We start from the raw sequence: 15,884 nt of genomic DNA on the forward strand, positions 1-15,884 counted from the left end.
CACCAGGAATGAGTATTTAGCTGAAGAACAACAACACTCAGCAAGCTCCTATTCCAGCAAGGTTGGTATCCAAAGGACCTGTATAACCAACAGTCAGCTGATGCACCAGGTGACCTTGTAAAGGAAGGTGGGAGTGGTCACAAACATCAGCTGACCCAGCAGCAATGCAATGCAATGCAATATCACCAGCGGCCACCGGGGGGAGGGGAGTAAACTGCATTAACCCCCAATGACCAGAAAGGAAAAAAGTTTATATCTGAGGGAAACCAGATCTGCCACAGATCCAAACATAGTAACATAGTTAGTAAGGCTGAAAAAAGACATTTGTCCATCCAGTTCAGCCTATATTCCATCATAATAAATACCCAGATCTACGTCCTTCTACAGAACCTAATAATTGTATGATACAATATTGTTCTGCTCCAGGAAGACATCCAGGCCTCTCTTGAACCCCTCGACTGAGTTCGCCATCACCACCTCCTCAGGCAAGCAATTCCAGATTCTCACTGCCCTAACAGTAAAGAATCCTCTTCTATGTTGGTGGAAAAACCTTCTCTCCTCCAGACGCAAAGAATGCCCCCTTGTGCCCGTCGCCTTCCTTGGTATAAACAGATCCTCAGCGAGATATTTGTATTGTCCCCTTATATACTTATACATGGTTATTAGATCGCCCCTCAGTCGTCTTTTTTCTAGACTAAATAATCCTAATTTCGCTAATCTATCTGGGTATTGTAGTTCTCCCATCCCCTTTATTAATTTTGTTGCCCTCCTTTGTACTCTCTCTAGTTCCATTATATCCTTCCTGAGCACCGGTGCCCAAAACTGGACACAGTACTCCATGTGCGGTCTAACTAGGGATTTGTACAGAGGCAGTATAATGCTCTCATCATGTGTATCCAGACCTCTTTTAATGCACCCCATGATCCTGTTTGCCTTGGCAGCTGCTGCCTGGCACTGGCTGCTCCAGGTAAGTTTATCATTAACTAGGATCCCCAAGTCCTTCCCCCTGTCAGATTTACCCAGTGGTTTCCCATTCAGTGTGTAATGGTGACATTGATTCCCTCTTCCCATGTGTATAACCTTACATTTATCATTGTTAAACCTCATCTGCCACCTTTCAGCCCAAGTTTCCAACTTATCCAGATCCATCTGTAGCAGAATACTATCTTCTCTTGTATTAACTGCTTTACATAGTTTTGTATCATCTGCAAATATCGATATTTTACTGTGTAAACCTTCTACCAGATCATTAATGAATATGTTGAAGAGAACAGGTCCCAATACTGACCCCTGCGGTACCCCACTGGTCACAGCGACCCAGTTAGAGACTATACCATTTATAACCACCCTCTGCTTTCTATCACTAAGCCAGTTACTAACCCATTTACACACATTTTCCCCCAGACCAAGCATTCTCATTTTGTGTACCAACCTCTTGTGCGGCACGGTATCAAACGCTTTGGAAAAATCGAGATATACCACGTCCAATGACTCACCGTGGTCCAGCCTATAGCTTACCTCTTCATAAAAACTGATTAGATTGGTTTGACAGGAGCGATTTCTCATAAACCCATGCTGATATGGAGTTAAACAGTTATTCTCATTGAGATAATCCAGAATAACATCCCTCAGAAACCCTTCAAATATTTTACCAACAATAGAGGTTAGACTTACTGGCCTATAATTTCCAGGTTCACTTTTAGAGCCCTTTTTGAATATTGGCACCACATTTGCTATGCGCCAGTCCTGCGGAACAGACCCTGTCGCTATAGAGTCCCTAAAAATAAGAAATAATGGTTTATCTATTACATTACTTAGTTCCCTTAGTACTCGTGGGTGTATGCCATCCGGACCCGGAGATTTATCTATTTTAATCTTATTTAGCCGGTTTCGCACCTCTTCTTGGGTTAGATTGGTGACCCTTTATATAGGGTTTTCATTGTTTCTTGGGATTTCACCTAGCATTTCATTTTCCACCGTGAATACCGTGGAGAAGAAGGTGTTTAATATGTTAGCTTTTTCCTCGTCATCTACAACCATTCTTTCCTCACTATTTTTTAAGGGGCCTACATTTTCAGTTTTTATTCTTTTACTATTGATATAGTTGAAGAACATGGATTGTGACAGTGGCTCTGTGCTGGGCAATATACTACGTGGCTCTGCTATATACTATGTGGCTGAGCAATATACCGTACTACGTGGGCTGTGCTATATACTATGCGGCTGGGCAATATACTACGTGGCTCTGCTATATACTATGTGGCTGAGCAATATACCGTACTACGTGGGCTGTGCTATATACTATGTGGCTGGGCAATACGTGACTGGGCAATATACTACGTTACTGTTCAATATACTACGTCGCTGGGCAATATACTACGTGGCTGGGCAATATACTACGTGGACATGCATATTCTAGAATACCCGATGCGTTAGAATCGGGCCACCATCTAGTTTTTTATAAACACTGCCTAATCTTTCGGAGTAAAATATTTAAATTACTAGTTTTGTTCTCCTGCTCTAAAACGTACCCTAAGTTTTCTGAAGGGAATTACGCTACTGTTTTGGGTTAGCTTAATCGAAGCTGGTGGCAGCATACCTTGTTCTGTGCCTTTGGGAGTCGTTGTAGTGACGGCGGCGTTGATAATTATTGTTCCTGCCTGGGTGGGAGTAGTTATATCGCCTCGCTGCAGTGTGCCCAATAGCCAGTGCAAAGCAGGCAGCCTTTCTGGCGACTAATTACCCTAGGTGCAGTACCTAATCTGACCTGAGAGTAAGGGGGCGCCAGAGAGCTGCAAGTTTTCAAGTGGAACTGTAAAGCGGGATATGCATAAATCCCGGCAGTTCGTGTAATATTGCAGAGCAGTGGGATAACTGTTATGAAGGCAATCCAGTAACACAGTGTGCAGTAATCAGAGCACATACAGTGATCTGACAATAACCCAAAAACAATAGAACGAGCTCTGAGACGTGGAATCTCTGTAGACCGCAATACCTGAACCTATCCTAAACACAACTAAAGGCAGCTGTGGATTGCGCCTGACACTACCTATGCAACTCGGCACAGCCTGAGGATCTGACTAGCCTGAAGATAGAAATACAAGCCTGACTTGCCTCAGAGAAATACCCCAAAGGAAAAGGCAGCCCCCCACATATAATGACTGTTAGCAAGATGAAAAGACAAAACGTAGGGATGAAATAGATTCAGCAAAGTGAGGCCCGATATTCTAGATAGAGCGAGGATAGCAAAGAGAACTTTGCAGTCTACAAAAAACCCTAAAGCAAAAAACCACGCAAAGGGGGCAAAAAGACCCACCGTGTCGAACTAACGGCACGGCGGTACACCCTTTGCGTCTCAGAGCTTCCAGCAAAAACGAATAGACAAGCTGGACAGAAAAAACAGCAACAAAAAGCAAAGAAGCACTTATCTAAGCAGAGCAGCAGGCCACAGGAAAGATCCAGAAGCTCAGATCCAACACTGGAACATTGACAAGGAGCAAGGAAGACATAATCAGGTGGAGTTAAATAACAAGGCAGCCACCGAGCTCACCAGAACACCTGAGAGAGGAAGCTCAGAAGCTGCAGTACCACTTGTGACCACAGGAGTGAATTCAGCCACAGAATTCACAACAGATAACTAAAATAAGCCCCTGCGGCAAATTAAGAGGTCAATAGCCTTGTTTGTGTTTTCGTCACAGTGTAGCAGTGGAGGGATAACTAAGATTATCCCCCTGCACATGTGATAGCCGTCTGTTGGCCTAAAGTCACCCAGATCCGTGACGTAGGGGTGACAGTCACGGTGTGAATCGTGACATAAAGTGTAAGCTCCTATTGTCAGGACTCCTTCTCCTCCTGTATCTACAGAGCAAGGGTCCCCAACCTGTAGCTCGGGAGCCACATGTGGCTCGCGATCCCATGAATTGTGGCTCGCGACTGTCTGCCAGCTCGGTGCATTAGCTCCAGGTCTAGCAAACAGGTATGAAGAGCACATCTCAAAATGGTGAATTTCTGAGTAGCCCTGCACAGAAAAGCAGATCTGGATGCACATATACTGGTCTTGGGGGTTTAGAGATGTTTTAGGTATGGAGGATGATATTACCTGTTAGAGGAGGGTCTTGAAGCTTGATGCGACAGTGTGTTGGGAGTCCTTGATGGGAGAATACTGAATTGGGGCATTATGGTAACCCCGGGATCTCAGTGTACTGCTTTGGAGTGATTTCTGTGGAAAAGCTTTGGTTATCATTATACCCGTAATGGGGGATTTGGTTGACACTACGTTGAGGGGGACAGGAGCAGGATGTTGCTCGTGACCCCCTCTCAGAGCTGAATGTGGCTCACGACTCTCAGTGCTGAATGTGGCTCTCTAGGTCAAAAAGGTTGGGGACCGCTGCTATAGAGTGTAAGCTCCTGTGGTCAGGACTCCTCCTCCTCCTGTATCTATAGATTGTAAGCTCCTATGGTCAGGACTCTTCCTCCTCCTGTATCTATAGAGTGTAAGCTCCTGTGGTCAGGACTCCTCCTCCTGTATCTATAGATTGTAAGCTCCTATGGTCAGGACTCCTACTCCTCCTGTATCTATAGAGTGTAAGCTCCTATGGTCAGGACTCTTCCTCCTACTGTATCTATAGATTGTTAGCTCCTATGGTCAGGACTCCTACTCCTCCTGTATCTATAGATTGTAAGCCCCTGTGGTCAGGACTCCTCCTACTCCTGTATCTATAGATTGTTAGCTCCTATGGTCAGGACTCCTTCTCCTCCTTTTATCTATAGAGTGTAAGCTCCTGTGGTCAGGACTCCTCCTCCTGTATCTATAGATTGTAAGCTCCTGTGGTCAGGACTCCTCCTCCTCCTCCTCCTGTATCTATAGATTGTAAGCTCCTGTGGTCAGGACTCCTCCTCCTCCTGTATCTATAGATTGTAAGCTCCTGTGGTCAGGACTCCTCCTCCTCCTTTTATCTATAGAGTGTAAGCTCCTGTGGTCAGGACTCTTCCTCCTCCTGTATCTATAGATTGTAAGCTCCTGTGGTCAGGACTCCTACTCATCCTCCTGTATCTATAGATTGTAAGCTCCTGTGGTCAGGACTCCTACTCATCCTCCTGTATCTATAGATTGTAAGCTCCTGTGGTCAGGACTCCTCCTCCTCCTGTATCTATAGATTGTAAGCTCCTGTGGTCAGGACTCCTCCTCCTCCTGTATCTATAGATTGTAAGCTCCTATGGTCAGGACTCCTCCTCCTCCTGTATCTATAGAGTGTAAGCTCCTGTGGTCAGGACTCCTCCTACTCCTGTATCTATAGATTGTTAGCTCCTATGGTCAGGACTCCTCCTCCTCCTGTATCTATAGATTGTAAGCTCCTGTGGTCAGGACTCCTCCTACTCCTGTATCTATAGATTGTTAGCTCCTATGGTCAGGACTCCTTCTCCTCCTGTATCTATAGATTGTAAGCTCCTATGGTCAGGACTCCTCCTCCTCCTGTATCTATAGATTGTAAGCTCCTGTGGTCAGGACTCCTCCTACTCCTGTATCTATAGATTGTTAGCTCGTATGGTCAGGACTCCTTCTCCTCCTGTATCTATAGAGTGTAAGCTCCTATGGTCAGGACTCCTTCTCCTCCTTTTATCTATAGAGTGTAAGCTCCTGTTGTCAGGACTCCTCCTCCTGTATCTATAGATTGTAAGCTCCTGTGGTCAGGACTCCTCCTACTCCTGTATCTATAGATTGTTAGCTCCTATGGTCAGGACTCCTTCTCCTCCTTTTATCTATAGAGTGTAAGCTCCTGTGGTCAGGACTCTTCCTCCTCCTGTATCTATAGAGTGTAAGCTCCTGTGGTCAGGACTCTTCCTCCTCCTGTATCTATAGATTGTAAGCTCCTGTGGTCAGGACTCCTACTCATCCTCCTGTATCTATAGATTGTAAGCTCCTGTGGTCAGGACTCCTACTCATCCTCCTGTATCTATAGAGTGTAAGCTTATATTTTGACTTCCTTCTCGTTATGTTTTTTTTAGGGTAAGGACGATAAGGAAAAGGAGAGACTTGAGCGTCGTTTACTTGAAGAATTATTTAAGATGTTCATGGACTCTGACTCCTTTTACTACAGCTGGACATATAACCTGACCAACTCTGTGCAGCGTCAAAATACCACCGAGGTTCTGGATCAGCCGCTCTGGAAGAGGGTGAGTGGTTGATTTGTTCAGAGGGGGCTTTGTTTTGTGTTAGGGGGTTTATGGGGACACCAAGATCAGGTACCGCCGTACCATGGTAGATTGTTGTAGAGATGCAAAAATCAAGGGGGCTCCGTCCTGAGGAGAAGAGTGGTGGAGACGCTGAGATCAGTGGGGTCTCTGTCCTGGGGAGGAGAGTGATTGTGACACAGAAATCAGGAAGGACATGGGAAAGAGTGGTGGGAACGTTGAGATCAGGGGGGCTTCGTCCTGTGGTGGACTGTTGTGAGAACACTGAGATCAGGTGGGTTTTTATCCGTGGTGGAGTGTTGTGGAAAAGCTGAAATCGGGGTGCGCTTTGTACCATGTTGGAGTGTTTTACAGAGACTGAGATCAAGGGCTGTTTTACCATGGTGGAGTGTTGTGGAAACACTGAGATCACGAGGGCTTTGTAACATGGTGGAGTGTTGTGGGAATGCTGAGATTAGGGGGCTTTGTGCCATCTTGAAGTGTTGTGGGAACACTGAGAAAACAAGGGCTTTGTAACATGGTGGAGTGTTGTGGGAACATTGAGATCAGGGGGACTTTGTACCTTGGTGGAGTGTTGTGGGATCATCGAGATCTGGGGGACGTTGTACCATGGTGGAGTGCTGTGGAAATGCTGAGACCAGGGTTTTGTACCATGATGTAGTGTTGTGGTAACATTGAGTTCAGGGCGGCTTTGTACCATGGTGGAGTCCTGTGGAGATGCTGAGATCCGGGTGGGCTTTGTACGCTGGTGGAGTATTGTAGGAACACGGAGATCAGGGAGCTTTGTATCATTGTGGAGTGTTGTAAGAACACTGATATTGGGGGGGTTTTGTACTATGGTGGAGTGTTGAGAATGGGAAAGCCAAGATCAGGGAGCATTGTACCTTGTGGAAATGTTGGGAATTCTGAGATCAGGGAGGCTTCGTCCTATGGTAGAGTGTTGTGGGAACGCTGAGATCAGGGGGCTTTGTAACATGGTGGAGTGCTGTGGAGATGCTGAGATTGGTGGGCTTTGTACCATGATGGAGTATTGTAGGAGCGCTGAGGTCAGGGAGCTTTGTACTATTGTACTATGGTGGAGTGTTGTGGGAACACTGAGGTCAGGGGTTTTTGTACCATGATGAAGTGTTGTTGGAAAGCTGAGATCAAGCGGGTTTTGTCCAATGGTAAAGTTTTGTGAGAACGTTGAGAGTAAAGGGGCTTTGTACCATGATGAAGTGTTGCAGAGAACAGGGGGCTTTGTACGATGGAGGACTGTTATTGGGACTCTCGAATCAGTGTGTTTTGTACCATGGTAAAGTGTTGTGGGGACGCTGAGACCAGGAGGGCTTGGTACTATGGTGGAGTATTGTAGGAATTATGAGGTCAGGGAACTTTGTACCATGGTGGAGTGTTGTGGGAACGCTGAGGTCAGGGGTCTTTGTACCATGGTGGAGTGTTGTGGGAACGCTGAGGTCAAGGGTCTTTGTACCAAGATGGAGTATTGTAGGAAAGCTGAGATTTTGGGGTTCTGTACCATGGTGGAGTGTTGTGGGGACGCTGAGACCAAGAGGGCTTTGTACTAGCGTGGAGTGTTGTGGAGATGCTGAGATCTTGGGGTTCTATATCGTGGTGGAGTGTTGTGGGGACGCTGAGACCTGGAGCGCTTTGTACTAGCGTGGAGTGTTGTGGAGATGCTGCGATTAGGGGGGCTTTGTACCATGGTGGACTGTTGTGGGAACTCTGGGATCAAGAAGCTCCTTACTTTGCCCTGATTTTCTTAGTTATTTGATGTTACTTTTCAGGTGGATGAGCGCTTCTTCTGGAACAGGCAGATGCTGCAGGATCTCATTGAGCTTGAGGTTAGAGACTAAAAAGGCAGTTGCCCTACTGTCTTTTTATATAGGGTGTGAGTGATTTAAAGGGTAATGTCATCATAAAGTTGGGGTGTATAGAAGGACACACTCGGTGACCCAAAAAATTATTTCTGATTTCATGATGTTTTAATTTGGTTATTCCAAATCTTCACTGGAGAAGTCCGTCCGTCATTAGAAGTTCCTGACACCAGTAAAGGTGAATACTGAATATACAGGTATATTTCTGCTGCTATTGATCATATAACTAGATCCACTTACACAGGACGATGAGAAGTATACAGAGCCAACCAATCATGAATACAATGTCCTCATACATCATACAGCAGTGTGTACTGTATACACTGGGGATATATACTGTATGGGGATGAGGGGGTCATTAATACGATGGTCCTGTCCTCATACATCATACAGCAGTGTGTCCTGTATACACGGGGGATATAAACTGTATGGGGATGAGGGGGTCATTAATACGATGGTCCTGTCCTCATACATCATACAGCAGTGTGTCCTGTATACACGGGGGATATAAACTGTAGGGGGATGAGGGGGTCATTAATACGATGGTCCTGTCCTCATACATCATACAGCAGTGTGTCCTGTATACACGGGGGATATAAACTGTATGGCGATGAGGGGGTCATTAATACGATGGTCCTGTCCTCATACATCATACAGCAGTGTGTCCTGTATACACGGGGGATATACACTGTATGGGGATGAGTGGTCATTAATATGATGGTCCTGTCCTCATACATCACTCAGTAGCATGTCTTGCATACTCGGTGTTACGGAACCACTCAGCACCCAGAATATGTTGTGCAGTTATATGTATGTATAATAGGTTCCATGTGAGATGCATGTCCCTAATCCGTCAGCCCACAGGCTGCGCCCCTGGGCAGAGGGGACACGATATTCCCCTTTTCTCCGCCCCCCCACCTTTGTAATTCCCACAGTAAATATCGGCAGGCTGCGGCCACCTGCGGCTATTGTAATGTATGTCTGGCCTGCTGCTTTTCTATTGGCCTGCCCTCTATCTGTGTGATATATTCTGTGTCCTGTGAGTAAACTGTTGTCAGACTGGAAATACGTCGAGAAGCAGTGATCTTTTATATGCGCCCATGTAACCAAGGAATTCTAGCCAGCGTCCTTCATTCAGACTCCAGCCAAAGCAGAGTGGACCTCCTGAAATACGGGGTGGTACTGAAAGAGGTACCCCAGCTTGGTAGACCCCGTTACACTCGGTTTTTGTGTTGCAGAGAGTGATGATTTTTTGCTTTCTGTTTGCCCCTTTAGTGTTGCTGGTTAGTTGAACTATCATGGACCTGTTTGTTTGTTTCCCTTCAACGACTGCCATTTGTAATAAGTTGCCTTTAGTCCCATGCTGGTGCTACATTTTTTTTTGCAATTTTCCACTCTCCATTCTGTTGGTCATCTTGTGGCTATCATGTTCTTAACATTATTAATTTTGATCCTGCAGGAGGACCAAGGCCGGTCCTGGATTCTGCCCATTATTCAGGGTTTTGTGCAGATTGAGGAGCTTGTCGTGAGCTATAATGAGTCTTCTGATGATGAGAAGAGCAGCCCTGAGACTCCCCCGCAAGAGGCCACCTGTGTGGATGATGTGCACCCCCGATTCTTGGTGGCCCTTATTTCTCGAAGGAGCAGACACAGGGCAGGTACGTCCCAGCTTCTCTCCAGCATTGGGTACATGTTTTTGGGATATAGTTGCTTGATCCATTCCAGCTCAAATGTTAAGTGCAAGGGCCTGAATGTGGAGACATGGTCTGGATCAACATGGGCCGCCTGATTTCGGAGTTTGTGAGGACCCTACATCTTTGACTGAGGTTCTCTTTTGGTGACTGAGTGGGAAGTAGAGACCCGTGTTCAAGATGAGAGTAAGAGCTGTGACATGGACCTGGTGTCGTCTTGGAAGGTACAGTAGCATGAGGAATAACTGTCAGACATCTTTGGACTTGTAGTTTCATTATCTCCAGAGGATCCATAGAGGGCGATGAGCCTCTGCATCCTACACAACATTGAGAAAAAGTACCTTTTCCACCTGGTGATGAATGGATAGATGGAGAGGTTAGGATGTAAAGTGGAGAGCACTCTGTATAAGGCCGTGGAATTTTGAGGCCCATTTCCCCCTGGGAACCGTCCGTTAATTGTTGTGGAAAAGGGCATTTGCATCTAGGAGTTCAGATAACCAAGAAAAATTATCTTTCACAATTGGTGCAGAATCCAACCAGAGGAGCAGCACTTTTAGACCTAATACTATCTAATAGACCTGACAGAATAACAAATCTGCAGGTGGTCGGGCATCTAGGAAATAGCGACCACAATATTGTACAGTTTCACCTGTCTTTCACTAGGGGGACTTGTCAGGGAGTCACAAAAACATTGAACTTTAGGAAGGCAAAGTTTGACCAGCTTAGAGATGCCCTTAATCTGGTAGACTGGGACAATATCCTCAGAAATAAGAATACAGATAATAAATGGAAAATGTTTAAGAACATCCTAAATAGGCAGTGTAAGCGGTTTATACCTTGTGGGAATAAAAGGACTAGAAATAGGAAAAACCCAATGTGGCTAAACAAAGAAGTAAGACAGGCAATTAACAGTAAAAAGAAAGCATTTGCACTACTAAAGCAGGATGGCACCATTGAAGCTCTAAAAAACTATAGGGAGAAAAATACTTTATCTAAAAAACTAATTAAAGCTGCCAAAAAGGAAACAGAGAAGCACATTGCTAAGGAGAGTAAAACTAATCCCAAACTGTTCTTCAACTATATCAATAGTAAAAGAATAAAAACTGAAAATGTAGGCCCCTTAAAAAATAGTGAGGAAAGAATGGTTGTAGATGACGAGGAAAAAGCTAACATATTAAACACCTTCTTCTCCACGGTATTCACGGTGGAAAATGAAATGCTAGGTGAAATCCCAAGAAACAATGAAAACCCTATATTAAGGGTCACCAATCTAACCCAAGAAGAGGTGCGAAACCGGCTAAATAAGATTAAAATAGATAAATCTCCAGGTCCGGATGGCATACACCCACGAGTACTAAGAGAACTAAGTAATGTAATAGATAAACCATTATTTCTTATTTTTAGGGACTCTATAGCGACAGGGTCTGTTCCGCAGGACTGGCGCATAGCAAATGTGGTGCCAATATTCAAAAAGGGCTCTAAAAGTGAACCTGGAAATTATAGGCCAGTAAGTCTAACCTCTATTGTTGGTAAAATATTTGAAGGGTTTCTGAGGGATGTTATTCTGGATTATCTCAATGAGAATAACTGTTTAACTCCATATCAGCATGGGTTTATGAGAAATCGCTCCTGTCAAACCAATCTAATCAGTTTTTATGAAGAGGTAAGCTATAGGCTGGACCACGGTGAGTCATTGGACGTGGTATATCTCGATTTTTCCAAAGCGTTTGATACCGTGCCGCACAAGAGGTTGGTACACAAAATGAGAATGCTTGGTCTGGGGGAAAATGTGTGTAAATGGGTTAGTAACTGGCTTAGTGATAGAAAGCAGAGGGTGGTTATAAATGGTATAGTCTCTAACTGGGTCGCTGTGACCAGTGGGGTACCGCAGGGGTCAGTATTGGGACCTGTTCTCTTCAACATATTCATTAATGATCTGGTAGAAGGTTTACACAGTAAAATATCGATATTTGCAGATGATACAAAACTATGTAAAGCAGTTAATACAAGAGAAGATAGTATTCTGCTACAGATGGATCTGGATAAGTTGGAAACTTGGGCTGAAAGGTGGCAGATGAGGTTTAACAATGATAAATGTAAGGTTATACACATGGGAAGAAGGAATAAATGTCACCATTACACACTGAATGGGAAACCACTGGGTAAATCTGACAGGGAGAAGGACTTGGGGATCCTAGTTAATGATAAACTTACCTGGAGCAGCCAGTGCCAGGCAGCAGCTGCCAAGGCAAACAGGATCATGGGGTGCATTAAAAGAGGTCTGGATACACATGATGAGAGCATTATACTGCCTCTGTACAAATCCCTAGTTAGACCGCACATGGAGTACTGTGTCCAGTTTTGGGCACCGGTGCTCAGGCAGGATATAATGGAACTAGAGAGAGTACAAAGGAGGGCAACAAAATTAATAAAGGGGATGGGAGAACTACAATACCCAGATAGATTAGCGAAATTAGGATTATTTAGTCTAGAAAAAAGACGACTGAGGGGCGATCTAATAACCATGTATAAGTATATAAGGGGACAATACAAATATCTCGCTGAGGATCTGTTTATACCAAGGAAGGTGACGGGCACAAGGGGGCATTCTTTGCGTCTGGAGGAGAGAAGGTTTTTCCACCAACATAGAAGAGGATTCTTTACTGTTAGGGCAGTGAGAATCTGGAATTGCTTGCCTGAGGAGGTGGTGATGGCGAACTCAGTCGAGGGGTTCAAGAGAGGCCTGGATGTCTTCCTGGAGCAGAACAATATTGTATCATACAATTATTAGGTTCTGTAGAAGGACGTAGATCTGGGGATTTATTATGATGGAATATAGGCTGAACTGGATGGACAAATGTCTTTTTTCGGCCTTACTATGTTACTATGTTACTATGTAGATACGTCCCTTCACTCGCGTACAGTTCTGGTTTAGCTGATCTTAAATCTGTTTGCCTAATGGAGGTATAACATTTATCCGTCTCTGATGAATTTCATACTTCATACCTGAATCTGCATTGTGATTTCACTGAGCTCTTATCTGAGGTCGGCCTTGAAATTTCCATTTATAGGGCAAATAATATATTGCAGCTACCTTTCTGTATCAGGTCTTGAAAATGAGTTATTTCAATCAGCTTATATTCTTCATCTAACTCAAGGCCATAATGTCACTATGAGGTGATCTCAATAAAAGTGTCCTTTTGACACCAAACAAAAGTTGGATCTTGTTTTTTGATTAGTGAACAAATGATTTTACTTCACAATCCAATATAATGAAACCTGCAATAAAACCAAATGGAACCTAATCCCCACCATCGTCTTTACGAGAGGCTTGGTCACACTCAGACGACTCCCTTAGAGATATGGCACATCCTTATGCCAGCATTGATCTACTGTAGCTGTGTGCCAGTGCCACCGTTGTAGGCAGTCCGTCCTCCTCTAGCATTTCTTGACCCGCATATTGTGGGGGCCATGTGTGTCTGTGTTCCTCTCTGCGGGAGGCTTCCCTGATTTACAGTCCCGCAGTCTGGCCGGAGTCAGGACTTCTGTGAATTAAATGTAACTGATGTGTAAGGGGGTGGGTTGTAAGCATCTCTGCCCACCCAGGGGTAGAAAAGTCATGTTTGAGATTGTTGGGTCCTCTGAAGGGTGAGATTCTGCTGCTGAGGCCAGATCCTGGTGCCAGCGTAACAATAGGAGATCAAGGGATCACCTGCCACATACTATGTCACCCATTTTGGTTACCCTGCTGGATTTGAGAAACTATTTTAAGGACCAGTGTTTTTTTATTTTCGTGGTGTTGGATTACTGGGTGGTGGCCACAGATTTGTCCTGTCCCCTTGTTACTGATCTTGGGGATATGTGTTTAGTGGAGTATTCTCCATGTGACACAATAAAGTTTGTCTGGTTATTCACCTGTGTGCACGGTTACGGTCAGCGTCACAACCTATGCAGGCCTTAGAGCGCATTGTCACAAGTAAGTGACCATAAAGAATTCCAGCAATGGAACCGAGGAGATCGGGCATGGAGGATTCGGTGATCTCTAATATAGCAGATAAAGGGCATCAGCTTCGTCCTATAACAGAAAAATTCTATGATCTCAGAAACCGCAGCCGAGGAAACCATCTACTAACTGGGATTCCTGAATCCGTAAAACACTTGCTGCAACTTGGCCCCCAAATGGGCTACGGCTGCCTGACTTACTATTGAAAGAGCCCATTGACCAGCAAAACTCCACAGAACGGGCAAGACCAGTTATTCTAAGGCCTCTTTCACATTTCCGTCTCTTTGAAGACGTTGCAATGCGTTGTTCTGTGCAAAAAACGCGTCCTGCAAAGTTGCCCGCAGGATGCGTTTTTTGCACATAGACTTGTATTACCGACGCATCGCGACGTATGGACACACGTTCCATACATCGTGCACTGGATGCGTCAGTAATTGGCAGAGCGTCGTCACAAAAAAAAGTTGAATGTAACTTTTTTTTTGTGCGACGGGTCTGCCATTTTGGACCGCGCATGCGTGGCCGAAACTCCGCCCCCTCCTCCCCGGACTGCAGAATGGGCAGCGGATGCTTGATGATGATGTGCTTTACCAAAAAGTTGTATTTTGGTCTCCTCTATCCACAAGGCACTTCCCCTGAAGCGTACATTTTGGCTAACTGCAGTCTAGCTTTTCTGTGTCAGCAGTGGGGTGGAGAGTTGGCACTGACACTGATGCACCCACAGTCGGCAGGACACCTTGATAGGGGCTGCACCATCCAGACTCTCCTGCGTTGCCACCTTGTAGACTGTGAGCCCTCGCTAGAAGGATCCGCTCTCATCCTGTACCAGTCGGTCACTTGTTTTCTTCAAGATTTTTGTGCTTGTTTTTATTATGTGTACTTTTACATGTAAAGCCCCATGGAATAAATAGCACTATAAAAAAAATATATATTTCATCAAATTTTCTCTGCCGTCGACGCCCAGGGAAATAATCGACAGTGCCATTATGGGTTGTAAACTTCATGATTATGCTGTGCACCGTGGAGAAAAGAACATCAAGATCTCTGGAGATGGATTTGTAACCTTGAGATTGTTGATGATATTAATAATTTTGGTTCTTGAGTCCTCAGACCGTTCTCTTCTCCCCTTTCTGTTCTTCATGCTTAGTGTGGCACACACAGACACACAATGCAAAGACTGAGGCAACTTCTCCCTTTTTATCTGGTTTCAAGTGTGATTTTCATTTTACCCACACCTGTTACTCGCAACAGGTGAGTGTGAACAAGCATCACATGATTGGAAAAGTTGTTTACCCACAATCTGGAAAGGTGCCATCAATTTTGTTCGACTTATTTTTGGGTTTTGTGTGAAACTATGTCCAATTTGCCTTCTTTTTCCTCGATTTTTTTTTTTTTTTTTTTTGTTGTCTTGTTCCAATACACACAAAGGAAATAAACGTGTATAACAAAACGTGTAACTGGAGTTATTTTCTGAGAGAAATACTCCATTTTCGGGAACAATTTCCAGGGTACGAAGACTTTTTGCTATGACTGTACAGTGTATATAGCTATATGCAGACATCAGCCTGGATTTTTAGTAATAGAGGATGAGATGTGGCTGCGGTCACCATGTCATTCACATCGAAAATTGCTGGACTCTTTCTCAGGAATGCGATATAAACGTCGTGGGGTCGATAAGAACGGAAACGTTGCAAACTACGTGGAAACGGAGCAGTTCATCCATGTCCACAACCACACGCTGTCCTTTGTGCAGACCCGGGGCTCAGTGCCCGTATTCTGGAGCCAAGCTGGATATCGCTACAACCCCCGACCTCGGCTCGACAAAGGTAAGAACCCCTGTCCATCTACAGCCCCGTACATCCACATATAACCCCCATCATGTCCCCTGTCCATCTACAGCCCCGTACATCCACATATAACCCCCATCATGGCCCCTGTCCATCTACAGCCCCGTACATCCACATATAACCCCCATCATGGCCCCTGTCCATCTACAGGCCCGTACATCCACATATAACCTCCATCATGGCCCCTGTCCATCTACAGCCCCGTACATCCCCATCATGGCCCCTGTCCATCTACAGCCCCGTACATCCCCATCATGGCCCCTGTCCATCTACAGCCCCG

General features: G+C 45.0%; 1 protein-coding gene across 7 annotated transcripts in view; it reads left to right on the plus strand.

Annotated features, from left to right (window-relative positions):
* Nucleotides 1–15,884, plus strand: part of INPP5F (inositol polyphosphate-5-phosphatase F) — a 160,351-nt gene that overhangs the window by 57,749 nt on the left and 86,718 nt on the right. For all 7 annotated transcript variants that reach the window (XR_011318442.1, XR_011318443.1, XM_069752654.1 and 4 more), the window contains exons 5-8: nt 6,007–6,174; nt 7,977–8,033; nt 9,526–9,724; nt 15,404–15,583. Coding sequence is in view for 5 of the 7 variants with exons in the window: in XM_069752654.1 (XP_069608755.1) it covers nt 6,007–6,174; nt 7,977–8,033; nt 9,526–9,724; nt 15,404–15,583 (604 nt within the window). In the remaining 2 variants the exon portion in view is untranslated. The remainder of the gene's footprint in view (nt 1–6,006; nt 6,175–7,976; nt 8,034–9,525; nt 9,725–15,403; nt 15,584–15,884) is intronic.

Source organism: Ranitomeya imitator, chromosome 2, assembly GCF_032444005.1.
Source record: "Ranitomeya imitator isolate aRanImi1 chromosome 2, aRanImi1.pri, whole genome shotgun sequence".
NCBI lineage: Eukaryota > Metazoa > Chordata > Amphibia > Anura > Dendrobatidae > Ranitomeya > Ranitomeya imitator.